The sequence below is a fragment of the Astatotilapia calliptera genome, chromosome 22 (genome assembly GCF_900246225.1).
Source record: "Astatotilapia calliptera chromosome 22, fAstCal1.2, whole genome shotgun sequence".
In the NCBI taxonomy this organism is placed as follows: domain Eukaryota; kingdom Metazoa; phylum Chordata; class Actinopteri; order Cichliformes; family Cichlidae; genus Astatotilapia; species Astatotilapia calliptera.
In genome coordinates this window covers 31,926,202-31,943,227 of record NC_039322.1, presented here as the reverse complement: position 1 = coordinate 31,943,227, position 17,026 = coordinate 31,926,202, and the positions used below count along the sequence as shown (strand labels likewise).

The following is a 17,026-nucleotide window of genomic DNA, read 5'->3' as shown; positions in this document are numbered from 1 at the left end:
GAAAATGGCAGTTGTTCAAACTTCCACACTGCACATGTGTAAACTGAGAAGTACGGAGAGCCAGTTAGGACAATCCTCTTCAAATTAAAGTGCTGTTCATTTTAAATGAACTTTTTACGTTGGATTTAATGTACTGCATTTTGTTGTATTGAAATATTGTGTTATTAATTAAAATCAAAACAATATCCTTGTGTTTAGAGTTAAAAATCAATTGGTGACATTAATTTTAACATAAAACGTTTACATAATGCTAGCAACATCAATGTATCATTTCTTAGAGGTGTTCAGAGAGTGCACTAAAGAAAATGGGTAAGAACGAGGGGTCATCAACAATTGGACCATATATACTTACAATACATAGCTTTTTGTTAAGTATAGACAATTTAATAATTTGGAATCTACCCTCTGGAACTATAACTGTATTGAGTACTGTAAAATGAACATTTTATGTATTAAAATTACTAATCTCTTTTGTCTAGAATTATAACAGGCTGCGAACACATTAGGGAAGTCAGGTGTTTTAAGTTCATTTAAACCTGTGACAGCCCTGTGAGTCTCTTGTAATAAAACGTCTGCTTGTAGTTTTCTTGAGCTGGTTAAATATCTTTAACCTCTTTTCTCTGGTGCCTGCTCCATTTACATTGCATGTGACAAACCTTAGTGTGCCCATATTTGTTTGTGTGTATGGCTAAAGATGCCATACGGGTTTAGACAGGTGAAGAGAATGGAAACACATTACCTGTTTGTAAATAGAAAGAATTAAAATGTTTGGCGAGAGGCTCCATGAGTCTATGTGTGTGTATATTAACTTATATGAGCAAGCGTGGCTTGCGTGTGTGTCCTATAAGTCTGTGTGCACTTGTGAGGCTGTTGTAAATGTGCTGCCGTTGACCGCATGTGTTTGCATGACTGTAGTGTGCGAATATGTAGAAACAGAGGGTGTTGTTTGTAGGTGAGAGGGGAAGTAGGTGATCGACACAGTGAAAGAAAAGAGAAAGAAACCACGAGAATGGTGAGTGACAACAAAAAAAGAAAAGAAAAAAACCCAGAAACATTCCAATTATATGTTATATCTGCTATGACATCATACTGATATTGCTAGGCTAAACACATGTTAAAGGAGAGATTGTGAGTGGATAAGAAAAGAGTGTAGCGGATTGTTATCTGGAGCGCAGTCAATATAACCACGGAGTGGTGCTGGGGTCGCGGTAGAGCTGTCCGTCCACGTAGAGCCGGTCCGCGATGACAGCGCGGGAGCCTCTCTGGATGAAACTACGTCGGACTGGGAACAGGACCTAGCGTCGTTCCAGGATCTCTTTGGGGAACTGGTCGTTCACGCTGAAGTCCTTTCCTTTCAGCTCCCTGCTGCAACTCTTCACCTGTTCCTTCTGTTTGAAGTGGACGAATATGGTCACAATTGGAGGCGGTCTCCCGGTCACCAACCTCAAGGCCCTTTTACGATGCACTCTTTCAAAGGCGATGTTTTTCACACTGTCCTCCAGCAGCTTCAGGTGGGTTTTAATGAAGCTTTTCACCTTTGTTTCCGATTCCTCTCCAGCAGATTCTGGAATACCAGAAAACACAAGGTTATCGCTCATGCTACAAGCTTGTACAGTGGGGCAAAAAAGTATTTAGTCAGCCACCGACTGTGCAAGTTCCCCCACTTAAAATGATGACAGAGGTCAGTAATTTGCACCAGAGGTACACTTCAACTGTGAGAGACAGAATGTGAAAAAAAAATCCATGAATTCACATGGTAGGATTTGTAAAGAATTTATTCGTAAATTAGGGTGGAAAATAAGTATTTGGTCACCTCAAACAAGGAAAATCTCTGGCTCTCACAGACCTGTAACGTCTTCTGTAAGAAGCTTTTCTGTCCCCCACTCGTTACCTGTATGAATGGCACCTGTTTGAACTCATCATCTGTATAAAAGACACCTGTCCACAGCCTCAAACAGTCAGACTCCAAACTCCGCCATGGCCAAGACCAAAGAGCTCTCGAAGGACACCAGGAAAAGTATTGTAGACCTGCACCAGACTGGGAAGAGTGAATCTACAATAGGCAAGCAGCTTGGTGTGAAAAAAATCAACTGTGGGAGCAATCATCAGAAAATGGAAGACATACAAGACCACTGATAATCTCCCACGATCTGGGGCTCCACGCAAGATCTCATCCCGTGGGGTCACAATGATCATGAGAACGGTGAGCAAAGATCCCAGAACCACACGGGGGGACCTGGTGAATGACCTGCAGAGAGCTGGGACCAAAGTAACAAAGGTCACCATCAGTAACACACTACGACGGCAGGGAATCAAATCCCGCAGTGCCAGACGTGTTCCGCTGCTGAAGCCAGTGCATGTCCAGGCCCGTCTGAAGTTTGCCAGAGAGCACATGGATGATACAGCAGAGGATTGGGAGAATGTCATGTGGTCAGATGAAACCAAAGTAGAACTTTTTGGTATAAACTCAACTCGTCGTGTTTGGAGGAAGAAGAATACTGAGTTGCATCCCAAGAACACCATACCTACTGTGAAGCATGGGGGTGGAAACATCATGCTATGGGGCTGTTTTTCTGCCAAGGGGACAGGACGACTGATCCGTGTTAAGGACAGAATGAATGGGGCCATGTATCGTGAGATTTTGAGCCAAAACCTCCTTCCATCAGTGAGAACTTTGAAGATGAAACGAGGCTGGGTCTTCCAACATGACAATGATCCAAAACACACCGCCCGGGCAACAAAGGAGTGGCTCCGTAAGAAGCATTTGAAAGTCCTGGAGTGGCCTAGCCAGTCTCCAGACCTCAACCCCATAGAAAATCTGTGGCGGGAGTTGAAAGTCCGTGTTGCTCGGCGACAGCCCCAAAACATCACTGCTCTCGAGAAGATCTGCATGGAGGAATGGGCCAAAATACCAGCTACTGTGTGTGCAAACCTGGTAAAGACCTATAGTAAACGTTTGACCTCTGTTATTGCCAACAAAGGTTATGATACAAAGTATCTAGTTGTATTTTTGTTATTGACCAAACACTTATTTTCCACCCTAATTTACGAATAAATTCTTTACAAATCCTACCATGTGGATTCATGGATTTTTTTTTTCACATTCTGTCTCTCACAGTTGAAGTGTACCTCTGGTGCAAATTACTGACCTCTGTCATCATTTTAAGTGGGGGAACTTGCACAATCGGTGGCTGACTAAATACTTTTTTGCCCCACTGTATAGAGCACTTCACTCACAGAATTGTTCTTCTTTTGGTTCCTAGGGTTTTTTAAAGTAGTTTAAAAAGTAAATATGGACAGTGTTTCAGGGTATACAATACTCACATTTCCCTTTGTCTGACCGAATATAGTTAACTGACTGCAAATAGATTGATATAATTAATGCATCTCTGTGGTTTACACATTTTCAGGCATCTCATCATTTAACTGCTTTCCTAACTAATTTCCAGCTGTTTTCTAGTTCAGCTTTAACCTCTGGTTCTAAATATGGTTTTTGCCTGTAAGGCTGGGATAGTGATGTTTATTTCCCAAGGAATTTCTAAAAGATAACTCTTATGTAGTTAAAATAAGAATACTTTGTGAGAGTATATAAACTCTTGACACCGAGATAGTCAACTCCAGACAGATTTGGTATTTAACGCTACATCAGAGTTAAGATACCAACTCTCCAAAAGAGTTCAATTAACACCCATATAGACACTTTAATAGTGATGAAATCAAATCTGACAGTGTTAATTTGGGCATGCTGGATTTGATATGTACCTATTTAGTGAAGAGCTTTGAAATTTCACCATGTACAGATAGAGATACCGATTTACTAATTGCATGCCCTTTCAAAGATGCATATTGAGTTTGCAGTCAGTGAAGACTGGAAAGTGTTACTGCATTGTGTCTAGGGATATGCTGCTATAATGGCATGAAATATGGAGATGCTTGTATTTCCAATTTGACCTTTTAAGAACCATGCTGGAATCACTCCTGTGGAGGACAGGAAGAAACACAGGTGGTCTACTTCTGCTATTACCAACGCTAGTACTCCTTAAACCTGAAGATAAATGCTCAATGTGTAAGGCACAGAAAAAATGTGAAGACATTGAAAAGGACATGCCATTCAAATTATTGAACAGTTATGACAACTAACTTCTGAAACAAACGGCACAGAAATTTGAGCAGCATTCAATTATTTAGCCTAAAATGCCCAGAAACTTCTCTTCTTAGATGACAAATCAATCCTCTAAAACTGTGAATGCCTATAAGATGTCACCTGTAATGACTCTGGTTTTCCTGAGACAGGAGGGGCTGGTAATGGCCTTTAGGGATGGCAGAGGGCAGCCAATGACTTTTTTTGAGCAGTGTACCAGACACCCAGGCAGTAGGAGAGCATGCTCTCCACTGAGGAGCCAGCTACAGCTTCTGGTCCAGGAGACAGAGGAAGTGTAGCCGCTGCAAGGCATTGAAGATCTGCATGCCCAGAAACTTGAAGGTGGAAACATATTTCACCCGCTCTCCATTTATTTTATTTCATTTTATTAATTTATTTTAATAAATTAATAAAAAAATTTTTACCTGTCCAACAGTGTAACAATCAGAATTCAATCAGAAAGTCGGCCTCCAGAACTGTTTAATTATGGACTCATGTGCTGTCAACCTCCGGGTCGGCTCCCTGACATGTTGTTTTTTGGCTTTTCGGTCTGCTCCACAAACACATGGATGTCATGGCGCTCCCCACAATGGCATCCTGCTGCTTCTAGCCGGGTTCAGAGGGACTTCCTCAACATTCGTGTCTATTCCAGGCTCCAGTCTGCATGCAGGCTCTGTGGCATATCCATCAGAGTATGAATGTGTGTGAATAGAATAGCACAGAAAAAAGTGCTTGTATGAATGGGTGAATGAGGCAAGTTGTGTAAAGCGCTTTGACTGCTCAGACATAGTTGCTTTCATAAAGCCTGAAAAGAGGAGTAGTTTTCTCACACACCAGATAACTCTTACCCTTTCAGCATATTGTTATTAATATGATAGAAGAGAATGGAGTTGATATGACAAAGGTATTTCAGGTAAACTGATAATCACTGGATTTTTGATTATATTGTTTTGAAAGGAAGGAGAAAGCCAGGTGAATATATTTGCATAACAAATAGACTCTCATAAGCAACTACTGTTACTTTCATGTTTGAAATGAGTAATAAAAGCAAACACTATATTGTAATATCCCATGGCTGTGAAGAGGAGGGTGATGTGAATAGAACTGGGTGGTCTTCACTAAACTCCGACATGCTTCTATTTCTGTGTGAAGTCCTTTGATAAATATTTTATAGTCTTCCAAAAGACAGCACATGCCCACCTCACAGTGCCTCGGTAAAGCAATGTGTTTGTAATTAAGTAGTTAGAAATCAAAGCAATATGTGGTATGATTAATATTTAATAACATGGAGTTTTTATGACTGAGTTAGTTGAATACCTTATCTTTATTATGCAGATACTTCATAAATATGAAATATTACTCATTACAGATAGCAGCTCTTGAAAACCTTACTGAAGCATTTAGAAATATAATTAAGCTCAGCAAAAATAAACCAAGTACTTTTCTCCATTTTTTTTCTTTGAAAGCTTTATCTACAATGAACCTACAATAACAAAATAATGAATAGCTCTGTGGGATTAAAATACAGCTTTCTCCAGACCCAAGCTACAAAACACAAACTTATTTTAATGTTTTATTGCTTTGCTTACTTCAGGGAAAATAGTATTCTATCCTTAAGATCAATGTAAGCTCTCAGAGAGGATTGATGAATCATGGGATTACATCTGAGTTCAAACGTTGACTATTTCAATATAAACTGTAATCTTGTCATTGTTTCCTGCTCTGTGCAAGCAACCAAGCAAGCACAATGGATTTGTCAAGTCCAGAAATGATTGTCCAAAGGTGGATTATACAAAGCCACGAACAGTACTAATCCATAGAACACGGAAGGATCGTATATATACCTGCACACATTTAAAAAGACTTTGACTGCAGAAATAAAAAAGGACAAGTGAAATCAAGCTCATTAATAATAAAACATTATTATTATTATTAATAGTAGTAGTAGTAGTAATTTGGTCATTCAGCCAATAACAATACATACTGAATATATCTGTGTTCTCTACATTTGTAGACCAGAATACAGATCATGAAAAGTATCTCTTAAAATGTGGTGTAATTCGCAGTGATGGTTGCCTGTCAGGCAGTAACGGGAATTTCGGCTTTTTTAAGAGAGATGGTTCTTTTTGCTCCCAAGTTGTTCTTGAGGATTTTTGTTTCTTAATTAATTTATTACAGAAAAAATCAAAACTATGTGAAAAATGAATTACTTACGTTAAAAATATACATTATATCAAATGTTTATTATTTACATGGCTTATTATACTTCACGTGTAACATAAAATTTTAGTACAAAAAAGAACATAAACATCCAATCTTTAGTTGTATGCATATTATTTAAAAACTTGCAATTATTTACAGTACAACAACATTGACAATCACAAAACAACATAAGTGTCACGGCCTGCGCTGGCAGACCGTGGAGAGGTGGGGAAACAGGACCCAAACGTCGGACTCTTCAGTGCAAACAGAGTTTATTTACAAGGTGGTGGAGTAAAGCAACAATAAATCCCTGTGTGTCCAGTGTCAGTGCTCTGTGCCTCCACTCCTTAGTGTTAGTGTGGTCCGTGTTTGTTGCCCTATCATCCCACAATTCTCCTGGGAAAGTAACAGAAGCAGCCGAAAATACAAAACTCTCATTCCTCAGTAGCTCCTCCGATGAGGCTTGATCAGCTGCAAGTGTGTGTGCATCTTCCTCGGGTGTGGCCAGCCACCTGGCAGAGCACACCCACCAGGCCTGATAGTGCCTCTAAACCGTCCTACCAGACACACACACCCACACACACACACACACACTGTCAGGGACCTGGATCTGAGCAATCCAGGGTCCCTATCTAACTATCTTGAAAGTTAGTTAGAAGTAAAGCAACTGTGTAAGTTCATATCTGAATATTTGTAAAGCATTCCCACGTTAAGCTTAAGAACCAATATATGGAGTGACTGCCTCTCATTCTCTCTCCCTCCCTCTGCTGTTGCTACTTCAATCACGAAACTGATCAATGATCTGCTGATTGGCTTTTCTGTCGCGAGTCTCTCTTGTTTGTTTTTGGTCCACTTTGCGCCAGAAAGAGGAAACCAGCAGATAAACAACAGCAGCACATTTAAGCTTGATAAACTGTTGTTAGAATTTATTTAATATTACTTTCTACACCAGGATCCTTTTCTACATAGCTGACAGCTGGTAACTGTGCAGGGGAGGGTCTAGCAAAGTTTAGCCAGGGGGGCAGGTAGGGCATTAACAGGGAAAAGAGGGTATAAAGTAATACTTTCTTATTCTCATTTAGCAGCATTCAAGATGGCGGTGCAAGATGTCACAGCGGCCTGGCGCTCTTCTCAACTTAGCGGTTTTCTTTTTATTTTGTGTATTTTTGTTTCACTTTTCCTCTGACATGCAGGAGCACATATGCAATACAGCAAAACTGAACTGCTTGTGGTTCTAAACCACAAAAACCTGCACATCTTCGCTGACAATGACTGGGACTCAATCCCCCCTGAGATCACTGAGGGTCACTGACTCTAATTTCACCATACCCAGTTTTGCCAACTCCTCAGTAAGGAAAATCGCTATTGGCTGTCCTAAAAGTCGCTAGAAGTCGCTAAATGACGTTATCATCTAATTTGCATAATCAGTCATACCTATGTAATTGTAACCAACGTTGTAGGGGAGAGAAATAACCTCTTGGAAGAGACATAAAGTGATTAAAAACCCTCCTAAATTCATTTAGAATTTATATAGAACTACAAATTAAATTTCTTATTTCAATTATTGTTTGGGTTTTTTTTAATGTCACAATTCCAACCCACCTCCTTTTTCCAGGCTTGGACCGGCAAAAGTGACTCGAAATAGGCACTCTGGTCAGGGTACTTTGTGTGTGTGTGTTTATAAGTAGTTTAAAACCTTGTGATCCACAAAACAGAATAACAGTAAAAGAAGAACTGACTGTGTTACAGCTGCCGCTTGTGAGTGCTTTTGCACCCGCTGCTTGTTGAGAGTAAGAGCGATACGTGCTTTCATGTCAAAAAGTCGTCATAACTAAGTCTCCAACAACACCAGAAAAAGTCACCAGATTTGTCGTTACTCGCTTTTTAGAAAAAAAGTCGCAAAGGGGGTCTGAAAACTCGCTAAATATAGCTACAAAGTCGCTAAGTTGGCAACACTGACTATACCACAGCTGAAGTGGTGTAGGTGACGGAGGCACAGGAAACAGAAGAGAGGGAAGAGAGCGGGGCTGAGGGCTAGGCTACGTGCTAACCCACACGGACCGGTTATTCCAGGTCTCTTCCTCACCAACTCACGGTCACTAAATAACAAGATGGATGAGCTACGACTGCGGATCACCTCACGCTGTTTGGATTACTGTGTCATCACAGAGACTTGGCTGGACTTTTTTACCCCAGACACTCACTGGGTACAAAGACAGTTGCACACAAACCAACTGCCCGGACATCCCCTTACCTGACACCCTAAACCATTTCTTCGCCCGCTTCGACCAAGAAAACAGGGACACCATCACCCATCCTGCCGTTACAGAGAGGGATGATGCTCCCTTCCAGCTGGAGCAGCATCAGGTCAGAGACACACTGACTCTGCGCAGTGTGTCTCTGACCTGATGCTGCAAGGAAAGCAGCTGGTCCTGATGGTGTAGCCGGTAGAGTGCTTAAAGTGCGCAGACCAACTAGCATAGGTTTTCACCACCATCTTCAACCTCTCACTGCTACAGTCTGTAGTACCATCCTGCCTTAATTCAGCCACCATCGTTCCAGTGCCCAAGAAGAACACAGTGAGCTGCTTGAATGACTATCATCCTGTTGCTTTAACACCCATAATTTCCAAATGTTTTGAGCAGCTCATCATGTCACACATTAAAGCTGCCATCCCTGCAGACCTCGATCCATACCAGTCTGCATACAGGGCAAACAGGTTGACAAAGGACGCCATAATAACAGCTCTTCACACAGCCCTCACACACCTGGACAGTAGTAACACCTATGTTATGGACTTCAGCTTTGCCTTCAATACAGTTCAACCCCACAAACCGGTTAATAAACTAAGCAACTTTGGACTCAGCAGCTCACTGTGCAGCTGGACATTGGACTTCCTGAGCAACAGACCCCAGAACGTCAGAATGAGAGAGCACACCTCCTCCACCCTCATTCTAAATGTGGGTGTCCCACTGGGGTGTGTCCTCAGTCCCCTCTTATACTCACTTTTCACCCATGACTGTTCACCAATCCCCACCAGTAACATCATTATAAAATTTGCTGATGACACCACCATCATAGGACTGATCGACAACAACGATGATTCAGCCTACAGAGAGGAGGTTCAGCATCTGAAGCAATGGTGTGACGACAACAACCTGCATCTGAACACAGCCAAGACCAAGGAGATGGTAATCGACTTCAGGAGAACAAAGTGATCTGAGCGCTCTACCCTCTACATTGATGGGGAGGAGGTAGATAGGGTAGAAAGCTTTAAGTTCCTCAGAGTCCACATCTCGGCCAACCTTACCTGGTCCACAAATGTTTCCCACCAGGTAGGGAAAGCACAACAAAGGCTGTACTTCCTCAGGAAACTACGTCAGGCCCAATTACCCCAAAGACTGCTAGTAAACTTCTACCGCTTCTGAGCCTTCTGACTTACTGCTGCACACTCTGGTTCAACTGCTGCACCGCAGAGGACAAGAGGAAACTGCAGCAGGTGGTGAGGGCAGCAGAGCGGGCAATCTGCACTTCACTAACCCCCCTCAGATACATCTATACTGGCAGACTTCAGCAGAAAGCCAGCATCATCATCAAAGATCCCTCGCACCCTGGACACTCACTTTTTTCCCCCCTTCTCTCTAGTAAACGTTACAGGTCCATCAGGTCGAAGACAAACAGACTCAACTGAAGTTTTTACTCACAGGCTGTCAAACATGCTGTACCTCCACCCTGATTGGAGGATAACTGCACTGCCAACACTCATGGACATTACACCTTATTTATAAATCGTATTTCTATATATACTTCAATGCAACCAACACCCATACCTCTTTAAAGTGTATTTATTATAACCGTATTTATATAGTTGCAACAGCAGCCCCCCAATCAATGTGCAATATCACTGATCGCACTGCACCTCTCAATGCACCTGCTAGTTAGATGGCATGTATGTGTATGTATATAGATGTAAGCGTGTATGTGGAAATATGTGTGTGTGTGTGTGTGTGTGTGTGTGTGTGTGTGTACAGATGCATATATGTATATATATACATATACGTATGTATGTGCGTGTATGTATGCAGGTTTATGTACACTCTCAGAAATAGAGGTACGAGAGAAGAACATTTTTGTACCTATAGGTACATTTTTTTTAAATGTTCCCTTAAAAGTACAATACTGGTCTTTAAAAGTCCAGAAATGCCCCTTTAAAGGTTCAATTTGAAATAAAGTACAAATCTGTACCATTTTGACCTGTACTGCAGTGACAGTGGCAGAATGTGGTAATGGGTCAGCATAGGAAAATCTGGATGGGCCTGGTTAATTGTAAAATTCATATGAGATGTGAGTGTGCTCATAAAAGCTACATGTTATAATAAAATCTGTTGGTCCTCTCCTCTGTACTTAAATTATCCTATGATGCAAAGAATATCTGTAACCTACCTTTGTGTAAGTTATGTTAAATTATATTAAAAAACACACACACACAATGACATGCAGGCACAACCAAATGATGTTAAAAAACTGGTCCATTTCCATTTTATTAAGTTCCAGTTATAATTTTTAATGTTTTAAATCTTTCAAAAACGTGAAATCATTTTACTGTTATGTTTGGCCATTTACTTTTTTGCTTTTACTACATCCTAGAATTGTTCAGTAATTGTCAGGTTATGGAATTTGCAACATCAAGTTAAACCGAGGCTCTTTGGAAGTTAAAATGTCAAGCAGATTTTTATGTTACGGTGACTACATTTTGTAAGTTACAAATATAGTTCGCCAAGACAGCATAACGGTTTCTAAACAGCTGCGCATTAATACCACAATGTTGTATTTTCATGTGTCAAGTTCGCAACGCACATTAATCCCAGAGGCCGAAAAGGCAGCAGCGATGAGTGCTCCGCCTCCGCGCTGAAAATGACTCTCAGGGGGTTATCCACGGAGGAGCTCCTTAAAAAGTTGATGGAAGAAGGCATTGATGTGTCAGACGACGAGGCGCAAAGATTTAGAGGTAAGTCGGGTGTGATTTTGTGTTTTTATAAAAATTACAACGTGTAATTTTACAGTAGAGTTAGCAAAAGTCCGAAGAGCTAGATTTAGCATGGGCGAAAGCTAGCAGTTAGCTAAGTTTTAAACAAAGAAAGGTACAAATGTGGACTATTTAGACTGTTGGTGGAATGTTCAACGTCTGTCTGCCCGCCGTATTCGAGTGTTTTATCAATAAATAGTGACGAACCCTGTACAACAATGTAAAAAAATCAATAATTTCTCAAAACATGCTAGTATGTAAATATAGCTATTAACAAAATCGTTTTCTAAGCAAAATTTATGGCATCTAACTTGTTTCCCGCTCAAAGGGATTTTAAACAATGGAAGGTACACATTTGTACCATTACACCTACTTAGTGGGATTTTCGAATATGAGAGCTGTAAGCTATGCGCAAGGACATTTACACTTACTTACATTTTTATATTACCAGTTAATTTATATTAACAATTAATCAAGAGAATTAATTGTAACTTCCTTTTGGGGAATATAGACAGATTCACAATGATAGCTTATTATTATTATTATAATATCGTGGCTCAGGGGGTTGGGAATCGCATCTGTAACCGGAAGGTCGCCGGTTCGATCCCCGGGCTCTGTCCTGGTCGTTGTGTCCCTGGTCAAGACACTTTACCCTACTTGCCTACTGGTGTTGGCCAGAGGGGCCGATGGCGCGATATGGCAGCCTTGCTTTTGTCAGTCTGCCGCAGGGCAGCTGTGGCTACAACTGTAGCTGCCTCCACCAGTGTGTGAATGTGAGAGTGAATGAATAGTGGCATTGTAAAGCGCTTTGGGTGCCTAGAAAAGCGCTATATAAATCCAATCCATTATTATTATTATTATTACTATTATTATTATGTATTGACCATAATGTCACTTTAAAACTAAATTTGAAAATGGTTTTATTTTTATTTCATACTGTACTTTATATTTCAGATAACGATGTAGATGGAGAGACGGTAGACTGTGGACTCACGGAGACCATGGTTGCATATCTTTTTGACAAGTCTTTCAAAAAGCAGCTGAAGTTCAGAGACTTCACAAACCGCTACAAGGAAGTCATCATCACTTTACAACCGGTCGACCCATTTGAAGGTACAGTTGAAGGTCCAGTGTCCCAAGCAAACCAGAGGTAGGTTGTGATAAATGTCTAAATTTGCATATGCATTTAAGTGCTTGCAAAATGGCTAGTTAATGCTGTTTCCCTACTGTATTGCAGTTCTATACCTTCTTGCCGTAGACTGCCTGCAGTTATTTCCATTCCAAAATTCCCACAAGATGTCCAGAGTCGCTTGGATCTCAAAGAACCAGTCCAGAAAGAACAGAAGTACCGAAACAAAATAATTGGGACTCTTTATGAAATGCTGTCACAGTACACAATGTAAGGGTTCCGTTCTGAATAATTACATTAATTTTTTAATATTAATATTGCTGTTGTACGAAAGGCAGAGAACAAATGCTTAGCCCATCTCCCTCCCAATTTGGAGACCAGCGTTCGAGTCTGGCGTGACACACGGTTCAATTGAACTGGCAATAGTGGTAAAACCATATATCCTGTGTCTCCAGACCTTGTCTGGACTATGATATCCAAAGTGTTCATTTTCGAATTTGCTCAAGAGTAAATTAATAATTCAGGACTGCAGTCAATTAATTAATGAAGTTTGGGAGAGGTGTGGCTGTTTGTCCATGCCCATTTTTAAAAAATTAAAATCAACTTTAGCTACATTGATTTGACATTGGTCTATAACATACTATTTACGGTAATAACAATATGATTAGAAGAATTGAAGAACAGAAAAGCCCCCAGGAAAGGATAAGAGTAATCAGTGTACTGTGGGTTGTTTTTCTTATGTTTGAAACAGGTACCCAACCCACTCAGACTACATCCAGGTCATCAAAGCCCTGATTGTGAAGTATCCTTTCCTAAGAGATGTACACGGAAATGGTTATGTGAGTACCTCTCCTTTTTTGTTTCTTTTATAGATTATATTAATATAAAGTAAGCATAATTAACTACTTATATACATTTGAAACAACTAGGACACCTGGCACAGCCAACTCAAGAGAAAGTTCAAAGCAGAACGGGCTCCCCTAATCAGCAATGAAGAAGTGAACCGGGTTAAAGAAAAGTTTGGACGCACGCAGAAACATCGGACCACAGAGGAATCCAGCAGCTCCTGTCTGAAGAGACTGAAGCCCTCTCTCGTAAGTCCTCACACCCTCAGCCTCTAAGAGCTAAGGTAACATATGTAGTCTTATTATCACTGTAAAGCTAAAAGTTAACATTAATTGAAAGAGACATGTTAACAGATAACATTAACATAGAAAAAGGAACTTCACAGTTGATTTAACAAAAGTCAGCTCAACTTGCAATTCCTATTCAACATTTTTGCATTTTTTTCAAAGCATTTGGTGTACAAATTACCGCATTTCGAGTAACATTAACTTATCAGATTTTACTTATGATAATACTGATATCTGCTTTGACAAAGGATTCGTGCTTTGTGGGGGAAGATGCAGCCTCCGTTGATGCTCATATCAAGGTGCTAAATGATCAGCACAAGAAGCTACATCCTGACACAGCACTGGTGAAAGACCGCATGACAAAAACCTTTGCATGGAGACGTCGAGAGGTAGCTGAAGGAATGTGTACTGTGGACCTATTAAAGAGATATCCATTCCTGGGGACATCTGCAGGGGTAAGAATTGTTAAGATGATTGGGGAAACAGCTAATGATTTTTTTGTCTCTAAATCTGATTATCATTTTCTGTACTAACTGATTATTCAATCTGTTCATTATCTTTAGAATTTTTGTTCAAGGGTTAAAGCACTTTACATTTATCTCCAGTCTGTGTCTTTAAACATGTCAAAAGTTTAAATCCTCAATGTAAAATGTCATTTTTTTGTCTATTCTGCTCTTTTCATTTCCAGTTGTGTGATGAGGTTGATTTAATGCATCCCTGCCAAGACAACATCTGTCGCCGCTTTAGCGAAAACTTCACTGCTGTTCTTCAAAATATTCTTCAAATGACCAAGGATCTGCCACTGAAGAAGGTCTACATGGAGGCAAGAGAGAATGCACTTGCTGAAGACATTACAGGTGCTAATTTGACCTCATACAAATAGTAAATTTTGTGACAATTCATTTGCTCTCTCTTCCAAAGATAATTGATGTACGATAGTGCTATGTCAAGAGCATGTTAATGGGAATTTGCATGCTATCAAAATCTAATGAAGTGAATTTGCATCTGTATGACCTAGGAATTGACTTCAAAGGGGCACTTCTCCTCTTGCCATCCATCTTCAAGGAGAAGATAGAAGATTTCATCATCCTTGGAGAGGTAAATGCATGATGCAATGCATAGCCTTTGGCCACAAGTTTCATTCTCGGTGTTTTGTTGGCATGGAGCTGAATTCAGCTGCGGTTCAGCATCACAGCTAAGCTAATGTAGGGAAAACACTGCTGTTAATTTACAGTGCTGCTGTGATCTTGGGTTTTGTCTGGTGTTTATATAGATAGATAGACCTTTATTGTCCCCTTAGGGAAATTCTTCTTCACAGGTACTGTCACTGTCAGGGGTGATTGCTTTTGCCCTTGAATATTATGTCAAACTTTAGCAGCTTATCAAACACTACCACAACAGTCATTGGTCAAGAAGCTTTTTGTTTGGAGTAGGGGCCATGTTTACAGGTTATCAGAATAGACAGTTTTGTTTTGCAGCAAAAAAAAGAAGGTAATTTGAGGAATCTGTTGAAAATCCACTTGGCACATATTGCTTAAACATACTGTATACTAATGTTTTTCTTCCTCTTCTGCAGAATACTCCCACGAGTCCATACCCAACCATTCGAATGAAGGATAAGAGTTGGACAACTGCCCTCTCAAGACAGTGTCGCTGTGTTGTGACAGTTGAAGGAGTGGATGTTTGCTCGTGCCGCTCGCTGGATGAGGCCTACATCTCAGCATTCTCCACCTTCTTCGTGTTCAACATGACCTACCCTGCATACTTCAAGAAAACACTTGTCTTTCTTCAGAACTGCATTGTCAACATAGGAAACCAGGGAGACAAACCCCTGCCAGTAAGTGTCACCAGGGTACTTAACCAACTCTATTAAATATGCCCCCACTCCACAAATGTTCAAAATGTTCAAAAAGGGCATTTACTCTGAGGAAGTTGATTACACATGTTGGGTTAGTACACGCACATGAGCCTCATTTCAGCATCACTTGTGGAATAAATGACTGCCAGGCAGCTTTTTCCAAGTATCACTCTTTTCGACGCCATGTGTATCGCAAACACAAACCCTCTGTTTTGAATAGCCTTGAGGTAGTTGAAGATGGATTTGAAAACCATGCACACAAAGAGGTTGAAGACCCACACACACACAGTTCAGACGAGACGCACACAGTTCAGCGGCCCACACCACCTAGTATGGACAGTTTGCTTGATAATTTAGGAGATCATTTATTTAGCTTTATTCTCAAATGTACTGAAAAAAATAACCTTCCACACTCTGTTCAGCAAGACATCGTTGATGATCTTAGTTTTCTTTTGTGTTTTTTTAAAGAAAACTACGACTCGTTTATTCGTTATCATTTGGATAAACATGGTTTCCGCCTCAGTGATTGTCCAGAACTTGAGCAGGTTTTGTCTACTTCAGATTTTTTCCAGAAAGCATGTGATTCAATTCGTTCACCATTTATGATAAAAGAACACTGCAAATCAAAAATGAACATGACAGAACCTATCAGTTACACAGTAAGAGACCATTCTGGTGTGAAAATTGGTAGTTATTCCTATGTTCCAATCCCACAGGTATTAAACAAATACTGTCAGGTGGAGGATGTGTGGGAACAAATTGTTCTGGATAACCACAGAAATCAAGATGATGATGTTTTGACTGATTACAAAGATGGCATGTATTTTAAAGACCACTCATTTTTCAAAGACCATCCTCAAGCTCTAAGACTTCATTTTTATGAAGATGAATTTGAAATTGTGAACGCACTTGGTGCAAAACGAAATAAATACAAAATCTGTGCATTTTATTATACTATAGGAAACATAAGTGGAAAACATCGCTCAAAGTTGAGTCACATTCATTTAGCCTTACTGGTTCGCCATTCACATTTAAAAGAGTGTGGGCTTGAAACTATACTTCAGCCCTTGATAACTGACTTGAAGATGCTGTCCACAGAGGGTTTCACTATCTGTGTCGATGAAGTAGAGCACACAGTTCATGCTGCTCTTGCTACCATTTCATGCGACAACCTTTCCGCTCATATGATTGGGCGTTTCTCAATGTCTTTCAATACAGGCAGAATATGCCGATTTTGTATGGCCTCGCACTCGGAGATACAACAGCGCTTTTGTGAGGACCATTTTGTTATTAGAACAACCAAAGTACATGAGTACCACATAAACTGTGTGGAAAACAACCCAGAGAGTGCTGCTTTGTACGGTGTGTATGGTAACTGTACATTTGATGCACTGCCTTACTTTGATGTGACCCAGTCTCTTCCCCCAGATGTAATGCACGACTTGATGGAGGGGGTTATTCCTTTGGTAATGAACTTGGTTATTTGTAAAGCTCACAGGGAAAAGCACATTACCATATATGAAATCAATGATGAGCT

The 17,026-nt window shown here is 40.4% G+C and overlaps 1 protein-coding gene across 1 annotated transcript; it reads left to right on the top strand.

Moving 5' to 3' along the window:
* The first annotated feature begins 8,994 nt into the window (after positions 1-8,994).
* Positions 8,995-15,909, top strand: LOC113014314 (sterile alpha motif domain-containing protein 3-like). Its single transcript, XM_026155745.1, has 10 exons — positions 8,995-9,534; positions 11,189-11,351; positions 12,324-12,501; positions 12,607-12,768; positions 13,250-13,337; positions 13,428-13,592; positions 13,880-14,086; positions 14,320-14,488; positions 14,650-14,729; positions 15,208-15,909. The coding sequence occupies exons 1-10, from the start codon at positions 8,995-8,997 to the stop codon at positions 15,502-15,504; spliced, it is 2,049 nt and encodes a 682-aa protein (XP_026011530.1). The 3' UTR covers positions 15,505-15,909.
* The last annotated feature ends 1,117 nt before the right edge of the window (positions 15,910-17,026 follow it).